The sequence below is a fragment of the Rattus norvegicus genome, chromosome 1 (assembly GCF_021556685.1).
Source record: "Rattus norvegicus strain SHRSP/BbbUtx chromosome 1, alternate assembly SHRSP_T2T, whole genome shotgun sequence".
NCBI classification, from domain to species: Eukaryota; Metazoa; Chordata; class Mammalia; order Rodentia; family Muridae; genus Rattus; species Rattus norvegicus.
The window spans coordinates 231956450-231979389 of record NC_141534.1 but is presented as its reverse complement, the minus strand read 5'-3'; the positions used below and the strand labels follow the sequence as shown (position 1 = coordinate 231979389).

At 41.6% G+C, this 22940-nt stretch overlaps 1 protein-coding gene across 8 annotated transcripts in view; it reads left to right on the top strand.

Moving 5' to 3' along the window:
* The window catches only part of C1h9orf85 (similar to human chromosome 9 open reading frame 85), a 62178-nt gene extending 39472 nt beyond the window's left edge, over positions 1–22706 (top strand). For 2 of the 8 annotated variants that reach the window (XR_015631813.1, XM_087574994.1), the window contains exons 2-3: positions 19060–19173; positions 19606–20595. Coding sequence is in view for 7 of the 8 variants with exons in the window: in XM_087574994.1 (XP_087431120.1) it covers positions 19060–19173; positions 19606–19750 (259 nt within the window). In the remaining variant the exon portion in view is untranslated. 8 annotated transcript variants of the gene reach the window in all.
* Positions 22707–22940: the final 234 nt, after the last annotated feature.

Sequence of the window (22940 nt, the reverse complement as noted above, 5' to 3'; positions counted from 1 at the left end):
CATGCCGGGAGCTTACTTTAAGTGTATACACACATGAAAAGAGAAAGGGCAAACTCTGTGGTTGTCTTTAGCCGTTGTGCATATGAATCTGCATACATGTATGCACATTTATTTTTTAGACCATCTCAAATTGTAGTCTAACCGTCCTTGTACTCGTGGCCATTTTTGTGCCTCCATGTCTCAGATGTCAGATCACTGGCATGAACCACCACACCAAATAGTATTGTTTTAACTTTTGTGCAGATTTGACGTTTTTCATGATAGATGGGCCCAGTTGATGATAATCATATTTGTTCAACATGACCTTGAAGATGTACATCTCGTGATGTGCAGGGCTTTCTGACAGACCTATTATCCTCAGGGGTCTGCATGTAAAGAATACCTTTGTAGAGCCTGTTGTATTAGAGTCTGTTTGAGCAGAATAACTTGGGTTTCCATTCAACACTGGGAGAGAACACATTTCTCTGAAACACTTTGTATGGTAGGATTCTTCGAAGTTTTGCTTACTGAATCACTCTATAAGCTTTTGGGGAAAGATGACTAGGTTTTAGCAACAAGAATAGGCATACTGCTTCTGAGAAACTGGACTTCGCTTATTACAAGGAGTTCCAGTTCACTAACTGTGGGAACGCTCAGCTCTCGCCTGTGGCCCATCTCCAGCAGGTCTACTCCAGCTGTGCTCCTGGTACTGGGCTTCTCCCTGCTCACCCATTGCTAACCAACATGGAGATACCGTGGCATCCTGCTTCTCCCACTGGTTGTTGTTGGGTTTTTTTCTTTGTTTGTTCGTTTGTTTGGCTGTATTTATTTTGTGAGAGACTTCATGTTCTATGGTAATCGGAAAGAAATGTAAAATATTACAGTGCTGGGGGTAAAGTTCACTGGCTTCACATGCACATTTTAAGCCTAGTGACATAGTTCCACATTATAATTGTTATGTAAGTCCTTGTGAGGTATTTGTCCTCTAGTCGAGTTTTGAGTAACTTTCTAAAACTTAAGGCTGAGACAAGAGGATTGGGAATTGAAGACTAGGACTGAGCTACCAGGGCTGAGTCTGCATGGCCTCCAGGGACTTGGGCCTGACTAGAATAGCAAGGGAGTAAAGAAAAGACAGAAATGGACAAAGAGAAAGAAAGCTGGGATTGGGTGGTCGAGGCTCTCTGCTGAAGAAGCCATAGTGCCCTGGGAGCTCAGTGTGTTTAGTATATATTGTTGAACAAGGAGTCAGGGATTAAGGAGACAAGACTTAGATATTAACTCTGTAGGAGCAGTTTCTGCAGTGGGAGCCATCTTGGGGGCATAAGCATGCAGGGTTTGGAAGGGAGGCTGACATTCTCTCCAAAGTGTCAGCATCCACACTTGTACCAGAGGAAGGCTTTTTCATGCTTCACCCTCAGCCCAGGGAGAAGGCCCTGCCAAATGGGCCTGAGGCCATGCCTCTGTGAATATCACACATTTACTTGGGATTTTGCTCCCTATATACTAGAGCAAGAACATTTCTTTCCCTCTTTGTTTTAGGGTTTTACTGGTGTGAAGACACACCATGACCACAGCAACTCTTATAAAGGAAAACATTTGATTGGGGCTGGCTTGCCATTTCAGAGGCTTTTAGTTCATTATCATTACCATGGGGAGAAGCGTGGCAGCATGTAGATAGTCATGGTGCTGGAGAAAGAGCTGAGAGGTCTGCATCTTGAGCCATAGGCAGAAAACTGTGGTCCACACTGGATATAGCTGGAGCATTTGAGATCTCAAAGCCTACCACCACAGTGACACACTTCCTCTAACAAGGTCATACCTACTCCAACAAGGTCACACCTCCTAATAGTGCCACTCCCTACTAGCCAAGCATTCCCACACATGAGTGTACATGGGCCATACGTATTCAAACCCCCCCCCCTCTCTCTCTCTCTCTCTCTCTCTCTCTCTCTGTCCTCTCTTTTTCTCTTTCTCTGCCTCTCTCCCCTCTCTCTTTGTGTGTATATGAGGAGAGAGAGAGAGCACATGAACTATAATTAACGTAAAAAGTTCCTGTTTTCAGAATAGCAGTAATACAGCTATCTCACAGTAAAATTCCTTATGTAGCGAGATTGCAGGGTAAAGAGCCAGGCTGATCTGGTGGTCCCTGTTGGCAGCAGTTGGATTAGACATTTTTCTTTTAAGTTTTTTTCTATTTGAGAGAAATGAAATATAACATGTACAGTTGTTTTGGATTCAGCGTTGCTGAAAGAATTGCCTCATACCGAAATTCCTTTGGAAAAATGAGAGTTATTTTAGATTCCTTTACTCTCCTGACTTGTGCCTTCTTTCTTGCTAAGTGACACTTTGTAGCTCATTAAATGCTTCTATGAAGTTGACCCAGTTAAAGTCAGTTTGCTCTTGCTACCTTCCAGAGACTCTGAACTCTCACCCACTTCCTATTTGTGATTGTGGTATTCCATTTTGGAATATTTGCTGTATAGCAATAGAATCTTCATAGCTGGAATAATAACACTAATTTATGCTGGTATGGATTGATAAGCAAAGGCATTAAACCATTCTCTATATTCTATTAGGAATATTTGTTGATGTGTTAAATTTATTCTGTTCTTTAAGAAGTATTCATTTTGTTTGTCTGTATCTGGTTCACCAGGTCATTCCTAAGTTAGGTAGAGTTTTTGTCTTTTAGCAGTCTGAAAGTTGTATGTGCTGGGGTATCCTGTGATCCCTATGCAAGCCCTGTGTTGGCAGTTCTTCTAGGCTCCACCCAACAGCTACCTAGCAACCGCATGGCCACCCGCAGCTGCTAGCCAACTTGGCGGTAAGGACTGCTTTGCTTCTCTCCCCACCCCCACCCCTAGTTCCAGGCCTGCCTCTTCCTCTCTACTTCTCTTCTGTCTCTTTCCATCCTTCTCTGTCCCATTTTTCTGCCTGTACCCCTTTTCTAGGTCCCCTTTACTTTCTGCCAATAAAACTGTCCGTCTGTATACTACTTGACCAGCCTGCTAAGGTGCTCCCTCCCACCACATTATACTGCGTCTCATAAAACACAACACTTAGACGTTGCAATCGGGCGGGATTGCTAGTTTTAGGTTAACCTGGGCTACACACTTAAGTTCCAAACCAGCCAAAACCACTTGTGTCTCAAAAAAACAAAACAAAACAAAAAACCAAGTAAACAGGAGATCAGGAAAGGAACCTGTTGAACTGATGGATCTTTTTTACAAACCAAGTTTTCATTTGTATCTTCACAGTAATCTGTGATTTCCTACCTTGAGGGGTGTTCTAAAATGATTTGGGGAAGGAGGATTTGATGTAAATAGGAGTATATAAGGCAAGATCACCAGCTCCTTTGCCAACCTGGAAGAATTCCTCGAAGTAGGATCTGGCTGTCTGGGCTCACCTCTCTGGAATTGCCCCTTTCCGTATGTATGTATTTTTAAGTGAACATACTCTTTGTTGTCATCCTCATTCATTTCTTAGTACATAAAAATCAAGTTAGTTTTGTAGGAGTTCCATTTGTTTGTATGAGCCCTGTACAAGATTACCATTTATAGTGCTTCACTGATCACTTACAGAACAAGTTACCACAAAGACCTGCTTTGTTCTACAGTTGGTCCTCCCTAAGGAAACTAGTTTCTGAACTATGCAAGCTTATAAATCAAGATGACCTGGTCAGAAATTGTATAGAGAAACAAACAAGAAACCAACTAATACTTCCTGGTTGGCAAACAATGCATGTTAGTGTACTACAATGCAGGTAATGGAATTCCCTGCATTGTAAGAATTTTTACTAGTTAGAAAGTTTGTTTTACTTTGTAACTTTGGTTCAAAGCCATTGACTTATTCTTATAATTTTTAAGTGGCAAGTACAAGTTGATGAACAGATGATAGAAGACAGTTGATGAATTATGAATTTGAAGCCTGTGTTTCTTAGCAGTCCCTGTGATCCCTTAGTACATGGCATCTAAGTGCCGAGGTGCAGAGGAAGAGAAGTTTGGTGTGGGATTGGAGCTCCTTTCTCTATAGTATAGCATAGTGACAATGAACACAGAGGCATGCTAAGACTGGCCATCACCACGTCAGAAAGACAACAGTAAACCCATATATAACTCATAAATGTCAGAATATACCCTATACTGGAGTTCAGCTGAAACATATTTTGTGGGCCTTGAAATATATTCTTAGAATACATGTTTGTCAGCTTTTATGGCTAGCAGGGGTCTTTTCAGTTGTTTGCTTCAGATAACCTAGTCTACATACTATGTTTGTAACTCATTATCAAATGGCCATCCAAAGACCATAATAAATGTGATAAATGTCCTTTACAGTGGCAAATATACTTTCTAACAGTAGGCAAATGCCAGCCTTCCTCTTTTATCAAAAGAAATGATAGGATTCTCAAAACCTTACTCCTATAACATGTGAGCTTGTCATATGACACATTACAGGGGACCTAGGATCCATTTAAACTCTTGCCTGTTTATACAAATGTGTTTTGAGAATAACATGTAAATGTTTTCTTCCTGTGGGACAGCTAGTGAAGTCCCTTGTTCACTGGCTGTCTGTGTTTGCGTTCCTGCTATATTTTCATGAGGCAAGTGAACTGGGGGGCTTTGTTAGGTTGAGACTAGGCTTCCATGGAACCATTGTGCAACATTTTGCTTTCATAGAAACACAGAAAGGAAATGCCCTTAGTTCCCTGCTTGCTTCTTGCTAGCACATCTTAACTTTCAGTTACTGCTATCCCAAATAACTGATAATTACAAATTTCCACTTTAATTCAGAGGCATTGGTAGAATTTGAATTGTTGAATAGTGTGTTTCTTTTCTATTATTACATTTTTATTTAGGTCTGGTTTACAAACATTAAAATTCATGTGTCTTAATTATCTAGTATTAGTCTTGATCAGTACATCAGGGCCAGTGAAGAAGGCTTTCTCAGAGTCGTCTTGGAAACTCTTTAACCTGTTGGCAGGCTAGAAACTATTGCCTTTGTAAAGAACCAAATTGAGTAGTGTCATAAAATAAATACTGTATCGTGGAATCTTAGATAGAAAAACGTTAAGTCATTGCATTTAACATGTGAATTGTTTTTATTTATTTTGTATGCGTGTGTGGGTGTGTGTTGCACAGCGTGGATTTGGAGATCAGAAGACAACCTTTATGCGTTTGTTCTTTCCTTCTACCACGTAGGTCCAGGGAATTAGACTCAGGGCCTCAGGCCTAGTGGCAAGCACCTGTACTGCTGAGTCACCTTGCTCATCCAAGGATATTTTTATGATATTCCCATGAACCTTTTTATCGGTTTGCCATATTGACTTATGGGTGAGATTGTTAATTTATTTATATTTGCTTTTAGAAAATTAATGCAAAACTTCATGATGGAGTATGTCAGCGTTGCAAAGAAGTTCTTGAATGGCGTGTAAAATACAGCAAATACAAACCACTGTCAAAGCCTAAGAAATGGTGAGTTAAGTTTCTTAAGTTCCTTCAGTGATATAAACATTATAGTGCCCATTGTCTGACTCTCAAAGCTGTGTTCAGATAAGCATGAAAGAAAAATCAGAAGCCCCTTTCTCTAGTGTAGAATCCCATTTTGTATGCTGAGTCTTAGTTTATCAAAGCAGGCAGATGAAAAAGTAGATTTATCATTCTTTGTCCCATGATTTTCTACCATTTGTATAGCAATAGGTAAGTTGAGGAAGATTGGAAAAAACCTAGTTATTGTAAAGTCCTATTTTCCACTGAATAGGTAGCAGTATTTACTGTAGCTTGTGTTTATGAAAAAAAATTTTTTGAGCTGGCGTGACCTAGATCATCCTCCAAGTAATGACTATCCCACTTCAAACTCCAAAATGCTGGGATTGTTACCATGTACACTATACACTATACACAGATTTAAGAATTATACCAATTCTTGAGAAGGGGCGGCGCAGATCTTCCTGGTTGCTGCCGCTGCAGAGAGCCCGTGGGCAGCACCCCACGAGTGAACTTGAGCCTCGGGACCGCAGGTAAGACCAACTTTTCTGCTGCAAGTGGCCTGCCTGGTGAACTCAAGACACAGGCCCACAGGAACAGCTGAAGACCTGTAGAGAGGAAAAACTACACGCCCGAAAGCAGAACACTCTGTCCCCATAACTGACTGAAAGAGAGGAAAACAGGTCTACAGCACTCCTGACACACAGGCTTATAGGACAGTCTAGCCACTGTCAGAAATAGCAGAAAAAAGTAACACTAGAGATAATCTGATGGCGAGAGGCAAGCGCAGGAACCCAAGCAACAGAAACCAAGACTACATGGCATCATCGGACCCCAATTCTCCCACCAAAACAAACATGGAATATCCAAACACACCAGAAAAGCAAGATCTAGTTTCAAAATCATATTTGATCATGATGCTGGAGGACTTCAAGAAAGACGTGAAGAACTCCCTTAGAGAAACACAGGAAAACATTAATAAACAAGTAGAAGCCTACAGAAAGGAATCGCAAAAATGCCTGAAAGAATTCCAGGAAAACATAAATAAACAAGTAGAAGCCCATAGAGAGGAGACACAAAAATCCCTGAAAGAATTCCAGGAAAACACAATCAAACCGTTGAAGGAATTAAAAATGGAAATAGAACCAATCAAGAAAGAACACATGGAAACAACCCTGGATATAGAAAACCAAAAGAAGAGACAAGGAGCTGTAGATACAAGCTTCACCAACAGAATACAAGAGATGGAAGAGAATCTCGGGAGCAGAAGATTCCATAGAAATCATTGACTCAACTGTCACAGATAATGTAAAGCGGAAAAAGCTACTGGTCCAAAACATACAGGAAATCCAGGACTCAATGAGAAGATCAAACCTAAGGATAATAGGTATAGAAGAGAGTGAAGACTCCCAGCTCAAAGGACCAGTAAATATCTTCAACAAAATCATAGAAGAAAACTTCCCTAACCTAAAAAAAAAAGAGATACCCATAGACATATAAGAAGCCTACAGAACTCCAAATAGATTGGAACAGAAAAGAAACACCTCCCGTCACATAATTGTCAAAACACCAAACGCACAAACATAAAGAAAGAATATTAAAAGCAGTAAGGGAAAAAGGTCAAGTAACATATAAAGGCAGACCTATCAGAATCACACCAGACTTTTCGCCAGAAACTATGAAGGCCAGAAGATCCTGGACTGATGTCATACAGACCCTAAGAGAACACAAATGCCAGCCCAGGTTACTGTATCCAGCAAAACTCTCAATTAACATTGATGGAGAAACCAAGATATTCCATGACAAAACCAAATTTACACAATATCTTTCTATACTTCACCTGTATTTGCTTTGTTTTACTGTGTATTGATACTGTGTATTAAAATACATTGTAAGGAATTTTAATCTGTTGATGCTGATGGTAAAGCATTAAACACTTCATTGAAGCTAATCAGCTAAAAAATTATCCTTTGTTCAATTATACAGATAAACCTCAACACAGGTTACACCTAATTGACCCATCATAAATAAGTTTGAAAACATGCTGAGTATATCCTCATGTCCTATCTTAGCTTTATGGACCTTAAAATGGTTGGCACTCTAGCCGAAGTAGGACAGAATCATCTAACACAAACTAGATCTCAGTAAAGGATGTATCTTAATTCCCTGAATACTGCACTGAAAGGGAAAACAAAATACTTCTATAAATAAATGAATAGAATAGTATTTCCTGACCCAGACAGTGGACATATTAGGCAAGTGTTTCCCTCTGTACTAGCCTGTCCCATGTACTGTAAGATGTGTCACAATATTCCTGGCCTCTTCCTACTTATTATTTGTCAGTAATCTCCCTTCTCTCCCAAGTCATAGCAATGTCAGCAGTTCCCAGCCATTCCCTTATGCCCCTTGGGAGACAAAGAGCCACCATGGACACTCCTTAGAAAGTTAAGAGCCGGGCTAGAGAGATGGCTCAGCGATTAAGGGCACTGACTGCTCTTCCAGAGATCCTGAGTTCAAATCCCAGCATCACATGGTAATTCACATCCATCTGTAATGAGATCTGATGCCCTCTTCTGGTGTGTCTGAAGACAGCGACAGTCTGTACTCATAAAATAAAATAAATTAAATTAAAAAGAAAGAAAGAAAGAAAGTTAAGAGCTATCATTATGTGTACTTCTGTGGCTGGATGCCATTCTGTACCAGCTTCTTCTCTAGCGCTAGGGTAAAGTTAAGCATGGGCTAATTCATTATTACTGATGATCTTTTTAATGGATGGAAAGAGAAAGAGAGTAGCTCAGGGATTCTAATATAACCGTGGGTATTTGCTTTACTACATGTGTAACCTGATGGCAGAGAAAGATTGCTTGGTGGGTGGTAAGACAGCTCAGGCCTCCACATGGGTTCTGTGACGTCCCATGAGCATGTACACAGGTGTTCTATAATTAAGTAATTTTAAACTTTTTTGATTTTTAAAGAACGTTGCTTGGTTACCTGAAACAAAGGCATTCAAGAACCTAAAAATAAAAGTTACTTGTCTTTCTTTAAATGTATATCCTTAAAAAGAAACACACAGGGTGATTCTAAGCAGAATATGTTAAACCAGTGGCATGTGGTTCACAGTTTCAGATAAACCTTTTCAGTAAACAAGATTGTGGGATGATTAATACTGTACTGTGAGTGAACAGGAAAACAGAGCCCTGGGATTAGTTGAATTTGCATTTGAATCTAAACTCCCTGTGCTTTACTTTGTCTTTAGTTAAACATAATCTCTCTGACCTAAAGCATTTAAAAAAATAGAGAGTGAATTCATTTCATTTCTGGCCTTCTTGCCCTGCTTGAGAAAGGGACAAAAATCTTTTAACCATTAATGGACGTTTAAAAGGTGTCAAAATTACTTGACACCCTTTAGACCAATTATTTTATAAGATCTTTCCCTTACACTTCACTTTAATTCCATTAAATAAACTTTACTATTCCTTTTAAAGTTATCGTTGCTCCTTGTCTCACCTGTTCTCAGACATCTCCATTGGCCCAGAGATAAATAAACCTGTGATTTAACAAATTAAAAGGAGCTGGAGAAGCTGCCCTGTGGTTAAGAGTCCTCACTGCTCTTGCAAAGGGCCTGGTTCCATTCCCAGCATTCATAGGATGGCTTATTCTGCCTGTGATCCTGGATGCCTTGGGATCTGAGAACTTCTGTGGCTCTTGGGCTCCTGCATGCACACGGTGCTCACAACTTATCATCCGGCCCACACTACATGAAAAGGGAAAAGAATAAGGTTAGCTCTCTTAAATGTTTCAGGGGGTCCAGTAAGGAAGGTTGGCTTGTTTGGTCTGTTTACTACAGTGTGGAGTAGGGGGTGGTGGGGGATCGAAGTCAGGAGAAACCAAAGCAGGTCATGTTTGGAAGACACTGAGAGAGGGTATGAGTGGCTGCTAAGAAGAACCTCATGCCACCATGTGCTGTGTCCCCATTCATGGGGCCTGCATCATCCCTTTTTCTTTTGTGTTTTTGAGACAGGCTTGCTGTGAGCCCCTCATATCCTCCCAATCCCCATCCCAGGTTTTAGGATCACAGAAGTAGGTAACACTCTAGGGGCTCTTCCTTTGTGACCTGGTAGGCAGAAGCTTAACTGTAATCTTTAAAAACTGTAATAATCCCTTTGTTTCTTCTGAATTGTGAATTAGTTAGTTTTTGTTTTCCTGAAATAGGATCTTGCTGTGTAGCCCAAGCTAGCTTGGAATTCCTGATATCCTGAGACTGCCCTTAAATACATGATCCTTCTCCCACAGCCTCAGTCATCCATCTGGTTTTGAAAAGGATATTGTTGCAGAACGTAGCTCTTACTCCAACAGGAATAAGAGATAGTTTTGGTTTTGGGGGGGGGGGGCTGTTTTCTTTTCAGCTAAATGTGAGTGACTGTGACCGTGGGATACAGACTCAGATTTCCCTGAATGACATGTTCTCCCTCATGGAAGTATTTACAATAACTTTATGGTTACAGAACAAAAGAAAGAACCAAGATACTTGGGAATACACTGGTGAGGACTGAGGGTAGGCAGCTGCCTTAAATGGGCAGAGGTACCTTCTGAAGGTCTCCTGCTAGCTGGGGTCAAGCAAGTTAATACATCCCAAAGGTTTTACCTAAAAGTCGAAGGACTGTCAGACACACGTGGGTAGCAGTGGCTGTTGATAGGTATCTTCAGGTAACTTTGGCTGGCTGTTAAACCTCAAACTCTCCACAACCCTAGAAGTTCTAATGAGTCACCAGTCTGGTCTATAGAATCTTCAGTGTAGGTGGCTTTTTCAGGGAAATTGAGTTCACACACGAGTTCTGTAATTCTGAATTTCTTAATAATACCCTGGTTCTGAATGTGGTAGTGTGAGCCTGTCTTCCCAGTTAATTGGGAAAGAGGATAGCTTGAGGCCAGGAGTTCAGGAACAGCCTGATCCAAAACCACAAAAGAAGACAAACAGGAAGGAGTACCACTGCCCACATTTTTCAGAGTTAACAAGTCATTGGTTTCCATAGAACACGGAAATTAGTGCCGGTGCCATGCTAGTCGGGCTCCGAGACTACACTCAGCACCAGCCTGGCATTCACTAATTATATGTGTTGGCTGAACAGACACTATTACAATACCAGACTTTCTGACATTGTAACTACAATGCAGATAGGTAAGTTTCATGATAGACTCCATGTTTTCCCCTTTTTTGTTTTGTTTTTTTCAAAACAGGGTTTCTCTATGCGGCCCTGGCTGTCCTGGAACTCACCCTGAACACCAGACTGGCCTCAAACTCAGAGATCTGCCTGCCTTTGTCCCTTAAAGGCACACCACTACCACCCAGCTTCCCTTCCAGTCTTAGAGCTGGATGACTGATGTGTACCCCTGATGAGTACAGACTACCCCTTGTTCTCCATATAACTCCAAAGTCCAGAATTCAAGTGGTAAAAACTGGATCTGTATATGCTTGTGGCCTAATAGCTGTCTTCCTATAGATTGTTTTTATTTTTGCTAATTAAATATAGCACTTGGGTTGTTTGTCTGGTTTATAATTGTCAAACCCCTTCCTGTCTCAGCATGCTTCAACTGTAATTTTCAATTTTTACATTAGGGCCTTAGACTAAAGTGAGAAGACAATATATATTCACTACATATCACAAAATGTATTGACTCAGAGAAAGATTGGCATGTTTATGTATAAATTATAGTTTAACTAAATTTTCCAGTGTAAACCTTAAGTGATGTTCCTGAATGTTACCAAAACAAATGCATTAACAAAAAGTAAACCCGTTTTTAAGCACATCCCTGCTAGTCCAGTGAAATTTTGGTTACCTACCACACACATACTTAGGGTGAAGAATCATTCTGAAATGCAGCATGAGAAGTGTTTAATAATTGCGCTTTCATTGAAGGGGTTTTTAATTATCTTTAGGCGTGTGCATCAGCATGTCTCCACAGAAGCCAGAGGTGGTAACTAGAGTTACAAGCGGTTGTAAGCCACTTCATGAGTATGCTGGGAACCAAGCTCAAGTCCTCTGGAACAGAAGCTAATACTCTGAAGCAGGGAGCTAAGAATCTAGAGTCTAAAGTTAGTAAAGCCTGAACTGTAGGCTTTTCCATCTCCTTCTTGTTCCTCCATCCCTCATACGCATGGTAGTGATGTACTGTAAACCGGTGAGTTTACCCTGCAACTGGGTGCTTCCTTCACCACCACACCCCCAGTACAATAGGACTTAAGGAGACTGAGGATGACTCTGTCCATCATCTTTTGGGATTAGAAACTGCTTTGTTATTATAGAACACTTCCCATTTCTCATATTTTCAAAATGTGTTTACTATTTAGGCTTGGAGAATGATGTCTCTTCTAAGATGAGAAATTATTTTCTGTTGTGGTATAATTCATAAGAATTATTTCAAGCATTCTTTATAGAGACTTGTCAGGAAGCTGACAGTTTGGAGAAACCGGAAAAAGATAAATGAAAAGATCTTAACTATTTAGAGCAGGCTTGCCTAGAGAGGTTGTCTTAATCAGTTGGCTGTTGCTGTGATGAAACACCACGCTCTGAAACCCAAGAGGAAAGGGTTTAGTCAGCTTAAGCTTCCTCATCACAGCCCATCACTGGAGGGAGTCAGTTTAGGCAGGAGCCAGTGCAAAAGCCATGCAGGATGCTGCTTACTGGCTTGCTCCTCATGGCTTGTCCAGCCTGCTTACTTATAGAACTCAGAACCACCAGCTCAGGGATGGTACCAACCACAATGTCCTCCCCCATTATTCATTAATTTTAAAAATGTGCTCCAGGTTTGCCTACAGCCTGATTCTATAGAGGCATTTTCTTAATTGCGTTTCCCTCCTCTCAGAAACTTTCCAGTACATAGATCATGGAGCTAACATCTAGATGAATCTGCCTATTTTTTTCAGCAAGTAGATAATTAAGATCCTTACATTAAACTTAATATCCTTTCAAAGCTGTCATAGCAGTGGGTGTTGGTGACACTTAAAACCGAGGTACTTGGGAAGTAAAGACAGGAGAATCAAGAATTAAAGGTTGTTGTAAATCAGGAGTTAAATGTTGTTGTTCTTGGCTATACTGTGAGTTTGAGGCCAGCTTGGGCTATGAGAGTCCCTGTCTTAAAGGAAGAAAGCCTCTATTACATAATTACCTATACCACCCCTTAAAGGGTGAACCTGAAGAGGTGGCAGTAAAAACATCTGGGCATCTGACCCTATGGCAAGCAAAGAACACACTCAGAATTAGGTTCCAGGCTTTTTCTCGTAGTCACTCATTCCTGGCTCTATTTTACTGTCAGACTGTTAAGCTTTAACATGACTATTTATCATATCTTGAACAATTCCTGTATCTTAAATAAACTAAAATAAACATGTTATAGGATGAAAATACACCTACTAAAAAACCATGTCTTTGTGAACATTTTTTTAAACTATAAGAACCAAGAGACTGAACTAGATTTAAAAGACAATTTACTATAATTGTTTTATTAGGAACACTGAATATTGTTCTTATTTAAGCAGTAGACACCATGAAGTCACACCATGCAACAGATATCACTCAAGGGGTCTATCGGGAGAGGGGCATATGCCAAGGCTGGCTCTGAGGGAGAGGGTGGGAAGGGAGAGAGGGAGCAAAGAGGAGGCACTTTTATAGTGGGGTATAGCACATGCGCAATGGGAGAATAAGAGACTTTCGACCGTGGAAATGAGGCTCATTTGGCCATTGCTGGACAAGAATTGTGGCTCAATTATTTTAGATAGCACCTTTAATATACAAGTCACTATGATAAAAACAAAAAAAAGATAGGAAGAGTATTTGCTAGCAAGGAACTTGTTCGGTTGGAGTCCCAGGCTTGTCCTCCTACCCCACAGCAAATTCCATTCCTCCTCCCTCTTCAACCCCACTCACTCAGAACGCCCCACCACCAACAGAAAAGTTGCCAAAAAGCCCAGTCCTGCATTCCTAACAGCTGTCCCATTCCCCATCATCCAAAGTCATCAACCACCCCGACACACACACACACACACACACACACACACACACACACACACACACACACACACACACACATCGTTTCCCTTTGCCCACAATTTATAAAGAACTCCCCTGGCATAGTCTACTCTCAACTTCTTCCTTTCGTGTCCCCTGAAGCTGGTGAACTTGCCTGGTGGCCCAGTCTCAAATAAACCTGCCTTTTTTACTTTGAATTCAACTTGAATTGGCTTATTTATCTGGTGCAGAAAACCTACAGAATTTACTCTCTGGATATATGGGTGTACGGGCTTTTCCCAAACATAAGTGGTAGTTATTAGTAAAGGGGGAGACCTGGGCATATAGGACAAAACTGCAGTAGAATAAAACAAGAAAATCAAGAAAAGAGGTTCTGAGTCATGACTGGGCAGTGACATGTGTGATGTTTGCAGAAAACCTTGTGAAGAGTGACCTGGGAAAGAAGGGAAGGTGAGGGGAGCGCACCCACCTACCTTCCTACATCCCACCCTTACAGACAGGGCAGGTCTTACAGCTTCTCCAAATTAATTTGTTCTGTTTTGCTGTTTGAGAAGACATGGTGCTCTTTAGACACCTCGGCCTCATTTCTGCCGCCTCGGCCTCCCAGTGCAGGAATGACTGAGGCACCATGTTTCTATTCCTGCCATTCCATAACTTTGGGGAGCCATGGAAATGAATAATATTTGGGCAGTTGGGAAGATGGCTCAGAGGTTAAGAGCACTGGCTGCTTTTACAGAGGACCTTGGTTGCCACCTGTAACTCCTGTTCCAGGGCTCTGGTACCCTCTTCTGACTTCCACAGGAACCAGGCTTACACATGTCGAACAGACATGCATCCAGGCAAAACATTCATACAATAAAAATGAATAAAGAAAAAATTTTAAAAGGATCACTAATCAGCTGAGTAGAAGAAGAAAAATAGGAGGAAAAAGCAGCAGCAACCACCACTGTAGGCGTGTACGGTAAGGTGGTGGCGGTGCACACCTTTAATCCTGGCGCCCAGGAGGCAGAGGCAGAGGCAGGTAGATCTCCAAGATTGAGTCCAGCCTTGTCTACAGATCAAGTCCCCAGACAGCAAAGGCTACACAGGGAAATTTTTGTCTCGGGGGGGGGGGGGGGGGGGGGGAGTGGGAGGGGACTTGGTTGACCTCAGATATATACATAATGAACAGAAAATGGACTCATTTCTGATTTGAGTACTGGATCAACTTTTTAAATTTTTATTCTTTCATCAAAATAAACATCCATTACCACTATGTAAGTATTACAAGGCCGAGCCCCACGAGTCCCTTGCCGTAAAGCATGTGAGACTGTCTCCTCGGCCTCTGCCTGTGCCTCTCATTTCCAGCATCTCACCAGTGAGGTGCTCTGACGGAGGCTAGCCTGGTCTACAGAGTAAGTTCCTGAACAGCCAGGGCTGTATAGAGTCCCAGCTCAAAATAATACTGGTAGTAATAATGACAATAATAAATAATTATTCCAGGCCAGGCTACTACTGCAATAAAGGGAGGTAGTATTTTACCTGTCTGTTAGGTTTAGGGTATGTAAAGTGGAAACACCAGGAAGTTAATTGTAACCACTATATGAGGTATTTGGAATGGAAGCAGGGTGTAAGAGTTTCCTTTAAAAGCATTTTAAAATCTAGTAGGTGCTGACCCCGTAGTTCAGCTTTAGACTCTCCTTATTGTAAACAGCATAGCTTGCCTATTGCCTCTGCAGGAAGTACTGTGAAGATCTGCCAGTATTAAGTTTCCCTCATTTGCATACCAAAGGCTGAGGCCCTGACAGTCACTGTTTACCGCGGTGCCCAGTCATCCTGTGTGCTAAGACCGCATGGGCTAATTATGGCCATGTTAGACTAAAATAACCAGGAAATCGAGGCAGAACTACAAAAGCAGCAGAGGGAAGTTTGTTCCTGTAACTATTAAAGAATGATAAGGAAAAGGCCTGAGATTTTTAACTGAATTTGTAGCCATGAACACAGTGTAATTCAGATGTCCTCGGTCCCAGTGCCACTGGCTTTTCATGCTCAGGGAAATAAGCAACTTGGGACCCATTCAGAAGAGTGCAACTCAAAAGACTTTTGCAGACTTTTAAAGATGATGTAATGAAGATGTCAGAGCTGAGCTAGTCTCCCATTCCAGTCCTACTTCTCCTGGTCATCTTTCTGCAGCTTCATTTTCAAACTGTTTTCTAGAGTTTACTGTGGTAGACTGAAAACTCCCCAGTCTCCTGGTTCAGCTCCTAAATAGTCAGCACTTACTTTTCCTTTTCTGTTTCACATTATAAATAAACTATTCTATTTTTAAAGATGTGTGTTACTGATTCCTTTGTCAGTAAATAGGGTTTATAAGAACAATTTGTGTTTAATTTACCACTTTTCCTATTCAACCGATTAGTTGTAATATATACATAGCCAAAATAGCTTAAGTGCTTGTTTTCTGGCAGTTCTCTCTCTCTCTCTCTCTCTCTCTCTCTCTCTCTCTCTCTCTCTCTCTCTCTCTCTCTCTCTCTCTTTTCCTATTCAACCGATTAGTTGTAACATATACATAGCCAAAATAGCTTAAGTGCTTGTTTTCTGGCAGTTCTCTCTCTCTCTCTCTCTCTCTCTCTCTCTCTCTCTCTCTCACACACACACACACACACACACACACGTTGGGAGTAAAGGAGGGAGAGAATATGAAAAGGAGGGAAACAGGATTGACACACATACTATAAATTTAGCAAATTTTTTCAAGGAAAAAAAGGAAATATTTAGATGAATTTCAAGTTATTTCTTACCACAAAGTGATGTGAGGTATAAGGAAAAGGACTCTGGAGTGCTTAGCGGTTCATAGCTAGTTTTAAAGATTTAAAATCACTTTATGGGTTTTATGCAATTGAAATGGCTGCCCCATTAAAGTGCTACATCAACTGTTCCCCTGTTTAGGTTGAAAACTAAGTGTTGTACTGAGTGGTTTGGGTTTTTGTTAAAAAAACAGACCTCTGGTAGCTTGGGTCACCTCCTCTCCTTTATTCAGACGTGTGTAAAGCCTATCTTACGTATTTTGAAAGAAAAGGCACACTCACACCCCCTTGGGAGACACAAAATGAAGACTGAAGAACGTTGTCTGCCACCGACGTAGCTGACCCATGAGAACTGAGTCCCTTTCCTGTCCACTCAGGAATATTACCTGACAGAACTTGGTGTTCTGAGGGAAGGAACTTCACTTTGGAAGATGGTGCTTGCTTTCAGCAGCGTTCAGATTTCATTCTGTTCTTAGAATTGGTCATTGTAACCTCCACCAGGGCCAGGGAAACCCCCACTTAGGAATGGAGATCTTTTTTATGATGGATATCAAGAGTTCTCAAATGTTTGTGGGCATAAGAATTCATTGAAGAATTTAGCAGACTCATGGGGTCATTCCCAAGATTCTGGTTATGTAAAATGGATGGAGCCTAGGGATCTGCATTTAACACGCTCTGCTGATGTGTGATTCTTAGAGTCACCTTTGCTGGAGCAGATGGCTCCTGGCCGGAAAATAATGGAGCCATTTTAAAGATTTCCATGTGAATCTTAACACTGATAGCTCCCGTGAATACAGTTTTAACCCTGCACTAGCAACTTAGAAAACACTTAAAGATCTCTTGATTCCAGAGCCTTTAGCATGAGACAGAAAATGCTTTCATTCTCTTGAATTCTCAGGAGACCTAAAGCAAGAGAGATTAGCATTATTTTAGGACGTTAAGAAATTAAAGCTGAAAATGTTATAGTCCATTGGAGTGATTGGGACTTTTTCCTCATGGTCCTGATGATGTGATCTTTAAATACAGAATAATTTAGTAAAGCCTTTTAGCGTAATATAATCCAAATATATCCAAACAGTTTACCACAAAAGTTTTAGTAACTTCTTTTACCTCCTGTTGAAGGTTTTTATTATCTTAAGTTTTGCTTCAATCTAATGTCCCACAGTTGAGGCCCTTTGTATAATTTGCAGTGTACAGCTGAAGTTTTAGCTTACAAAGTTGTTAGGTCAGCATTGGGAGGAAGATAAAGAAATTGCAATTACCCAAGAATTTCTTGTCAACTTAGAGTCAGTCTTACCCTTGCTAATGGCTGGCAAACACTGATGTGTTCCTTCCCTGTGCACTGCATTCCTGAATGCCAGACATAGGGACTCCACATTGTGGGACCCAGGGTCTCCTGCTGAGGGGGCGTCCACCAAAAGGGATACAGCGGAGTTTTATGCACTGACCAGCTGAAAACATTTAGGGTATGCTTCATTTTACCTCTTTAAAGTTAGCTAAACCATCGTTAATATTTAGACAGGGTTTTATATGAGTGTAGTTTTCATTTTTCTTGACTAAAGATGTCATGGTAAGAGTATTGGGTTGTATGTAAGTTTAGGACATGTGTGTAGTAAATATGTGGGCTTTGGGGGCTGGACAGATGACTTAGTAGCCAAGAGCACTTGATGTGCAAGCGTGAACACTCTTTGCTTTCTGACCCTGGACGAGGGACTGAGGTATATGTTTTATATATCAAAACAGACCTGCCCTCCAGGTTCTCCCAGCATCCCTCAATTCCTACCTGGTATGCCCTGCCCTGCCCCCAGTTGAATTTGCCAGCCCAGGGGCTGGGCCCTTCCCCGAGAAACTCCTTCCTATATTATATATTCTAGACATTTTGAGTGTTCTCTCTCTCTCTCTCTCTCTCTCTCTCTCTCTCTCTCTCTCTCTCTCGCCTCTTCTCTTCTCTCCTCTTCTCTCCTCTTCTCTTCTCTTCTCTTCTCTTCTCTTCTCTTCTCTCTCTTCTCTCTGCCCTTGTCCATTCTGTTTTTCTCCCTGCCTTCTCCCCGCAGTGTCTCCCCTGGTCTCAATCTTTGGGGCTATGCTAAACCTGGCATTAATATAATCTCTTGGCTCATTTCACCATCGGGGAAATAGCCTATCAAGCTCTGATCCTAGCATTCGCATTAGAGAAGATGGTTGTTTTTCCTACAGATCCCGTTGACTCCAGTTCTATGAGAGTAGAGACAGGAGGGTCATTGAGGGTTGCTGGCTGCAGCCTAGCTCCAGGTTCAGAGAGACCCTGTGAGAAACGGGGAGGAAGGGAGTGATAAGCAGGGCATGCATGTGCTGGGTTAAAGGTGCACGTCACTGTGCTTTCCCTGTGTTTGCTAAGCTTTACATGTATCAGCTGCACTGGAGAAAAGTCCAAGTCACAGGCCCACACTGCCACCTATGCAGACTAAGAAGTTCTTTTCCAAGATTTACTTTGAAGTGAAGCTTGGACTCTTTACAGGGGGAAAAAAGAAGCAAAGCTGAATCAGGAAGCGAGTCTGTAAACGTAACTGTTAGAAAGAGAGGTGCCAGGAAACAGTGAGTTTGAAGAGTGCCGCCTTGAACAGTACTGTGTGTGCAGTACTGTGTGTACAGCACTTCGGAATGGCATTGCTTAAAAGGCTTCTAAGAAACAAGAGAAGTGCTTTACATCAAGAATCTAATTCTCCCGGGCTGGAGAGATGGCTCAGCCGTTAAAAGCTAGGCTCACAACCAAAAATATAAGAATCTAATTCTCCCTTCTTCTTTCAGTGTTAAATGTTTACAGAAGACAGTAAAGGACTCTTACCACATAATGTGTAGACCATGTGCCTGCAAACTTGAAGTTTGTGCAAAATGTGGAAAGGAAGAAGAAATTGTTATTCCGTGAGTACTGCCTTTCACACTGGAATTTGTGTCTATAATTAATACACAGGCTTTCTCTTACATAGCACTAACAGTTTAATACGAGCACTTTTGTACAGAACAGGAGAAGGGTCACGGTTTTATTAAATTTTCTATTATAGTATAAAATGACATGGATTTAAGAACATTAGCTCTGGCCTTGAGTCATCTTCGTCACTCACTTCATAGCAACCCTCCCTAATGGGCTTCCTTTACTAACTCCTCGGGGTCCACTCTCCTGACAGCAGCTAGAATCTGCTGACTTGAGTTTTAAGCTAGCCCTTAGAGTTTTTCTCTCTTCTTTCTGGAGGCTCCTGATAGGAAGCAGACTACTAAAGGCTATGTTAACCACCTCTATTAGATAGTGAAGCCTAGATAATAATGATCGACTTTCCTTCTTTTTCTTTCTTTTAGGTTTAATAAAGAACCAGAACCTTCAGAAAATACTGAAAGTGAAGGTTCCAACCATAGAAGAAGCTGCAAACGGAAGGAAGACAGTGATGAGGACTTAGATGCTGAGTCTGACTCAGAGGGCGAGGATGAGGACACTCAGGCCTGACCGCACCTCAGGTGCAGAGGGCGTCGGCAAAGGCTGTTCCAGTAGGCAGAACTGGCTCAGGAGCAACGTCAGTCACTTACAACATTTGAGTATCAGGTTTTCACAGTAACACAAGCTGCATATGCAGAATATGTGTGGGCACACCATGGCATGTCGTATAAAACCTATAGAAATTGTTTAGAAAAACATATTACCTAATGTGTTAAGAATTGGTGGTTGTATCAGAACTCTCTCATGGAAAACTAAGATGACTAGCTCAGAGGACACTTCTGGAGCCTGACCTCGGTGTATGACTTCTTTAGCAAAAGTCCCCTTAAATCTTACCAAGCAAACCGTTACACACACACACACACACACACACACACACAATCTTATGTAATGATTTTCCTTCAAAAATGTTTTTATATACTTCATCCCATTTTTTTTAACCTTTTCCAGGTTTGGAAATATATTTTTAGAAAAATGCATAGACTGTATAGTTACTATCTAGAAAGGAACATCCAGCATTCATACTGGAGTGGAGACACTCGCAGTCTCAGAAGCCCCTGTGAAGTTCTTCCCCATCCGCTTATCCTTCCCAGATTCCATCATCCTGAGTTGTCACTTTACTGTCAGGCTTTCACTGTAATCAGTGTCAGTTAGCTTCATGTGATTGTTGAAGTCTGTGCCCGTGTGTGTAAAACCCCAAAGCTACAGGAAGTGGCTCTCTTTAACTAGATTCTGAATTTTAATGTTTTACTGTTTTCTTTGTGCCTTAAGTTCTACTAATGTATGTATGATTCATATGTACATGTATGTGGGTGTATATATTTGCTGAGCCATTGAAATAAATGAGAAGCCATGGTTTTCTGTGTCTTGTTGTTATAAAAGCTTAGAGACTGATTTTCCCGATATACACAATACCCATCTAAAGTGAAGCAGAAGTGGAAATTTTATTTAAGATATTTTACTTTAGGCTTAAGCTCAAGGCTTAAGAGAGGGGCTCAGAGGAAAAGAAGGCATACTCAAGAGTGTGAGTGTGGGCTTTGAGTCACAGACAGTAGGGTATACCATGAGCCCCACACGGGAGAGCAAGCAGGTAACTGTCTTGGCATTAGCCATACAAACGTACTCATGGTTGCATCTCAAGTTTCCTAAGTGTGTAATCCCCTGGTCACAGCACTTAGTATTTGGGTTTATCGCTCTGGGAGTAAAAGTCCATCCTGGTGGTGAAGCATGGCAGCCTGCAGCCACAGCAGCTGGAAGTGACCTGGAAGGGGAGCTGTCCTTTAAACTCTCATAGCCGACCTCCAGCGACACACTTCCTCCAACAAAGGTGCACCTTCCAGACTTCCCCAACCATGGCCACCAACCAGGGATCAGGGGTTCAAATGTCTGTTCGATGTCTGTATTCTCAATCAAACACTACAGTAAGACAGCTGTTTTTCTTCTCTTTCTCCATGCGGTGGCCCTGCCCTGAACGGTATGATCTGGTCGTGTAGAGTAGAAACCACTGCGTAAGTGTTTAGTGCAGGCCCTTGCTACATAAGGGGGTTCTGATGAAACTCCTGAAAAATGACAGCTTTGTGGCCGGGAAGGAGAGAGGCCTCCAACAGTTGGTCGTGCAGAAGTCCTTGCTCTGCTGCCAGCAAAGGCTTCAACTAGATTCCAGAGCAAACTTTGGGGGACTTTTTTGTTGTTGTTGTTTGTTATGTTTTGTTTTTCTGTCTAGGTCTCCAAATTCTCCCTGTATCCAGCCTTAATAGCCAATTTGAATGTGTGCAGCAGTGTCCCTTGGTTACTATTTATATTTCCCTAAGTGTTAGTTAACCAGCGTACACTGGCTGCCTGGGACTCAGGCTGCTTGCTGGTGGCTTCACTGTTACTGGTTCTTTACCCTGGGAGAAATGCGTAAGGAAGAGCTTCACCTAGAGGCCCACACCACACCTACACTTTAACTCTTCAGTTCCTAGAGTAGTTACTTTGTTTTGCTTTGGGAAGTGGGCCTTATTATATTTAGTTCTTTATGTTTCTTTAAGAATTATTCTTTCTAATGGCAGGCGTGGTGACATGTGCTGTAATAGTTGCTCTTGGGAGGCAGAGGCAGGCAGGTCTCAGGTTGGAGGCCAGCCTGCTCTGCATAGAGAGTTCCAGGATTGGCACACTACACTGGAAAATCATAGGTTTATCCTTTCTAGCCTACACACTCTTTTCCTGGAGTTCAGTATATGGAAATGAAATGTGTTTTATTATATTGTAGTGATTCGGTATATAGTGAAAGTTGCCCTGCCTTGATAATCACCAGATAATCAGAACCATTGCATCTGAATATATCAGGGTTATAACAGAAGCCCTAACTATAGTCATGCACTTCACAGACCCTTTTTAGAAATCCCAGTTCCTAGAACATTGTGATGCTTCCTTCCCCTGGCTTATAGACTTCTTTTTTTGTTTGATTTTTGTTTTGTTTTGTTTCTTCCTCAGTTCTTAGCTGATTCTGTTTGTTGGGTACGGAAGATAGTTGCATTTAGTAAAAAGCAATTTCTTTCATGCTTACCAGATACAGACCTGATTGTTGAATTTCCTTCTTCACAGGCTTTTGCAACTAGAGGTAACATGTGAGGGGATTCTAGGAAAGAATTACCAAGAAAAAGAAACAGTTCGGCTCTTCCTGCCTCAGTGTGCTGTGAGAAGACATGACTAGAACCTGTAGCCACTGTGAGGAAATGCATTGAGCTGCAGAGACAGCGGCCCAGTTCTATGATGCTAGTCAGAAGCTGCTGACCTCGGGAATCCTGGGCCCACCCCAACCTCCCAGTGCTTGTGAGGGAAATAAATGTCTCCGCAAGCTACTGCCCGCCAGAAATCCAGCTATTTGCAGCCAGCATTCCAGCTGACAACAAAACAATTTTGTGACACCTAATCTATTGCACTTAAAGCTGTGGCAGCAAGAAATAAATTCCTACATTAAATACAATTAATTGGCAAGGAAGCTTTGTCAATTTGAGTGCCCGTCTTCATTCTACAACAGAACTTTCACATTACATTGCTGGGAATCACATGGTAGCAGTTGTACTCGTAGAGTCTAGGCGTTTGCACACATTGACACATCTAACTAGAATTGCCCTTGTAGTGATGATCTGTTAATGAATGGAGACAGACAGTAAGCAGTATGCCCCACTCCATGAGTCAAGGTGTGAGGGAATCAGGA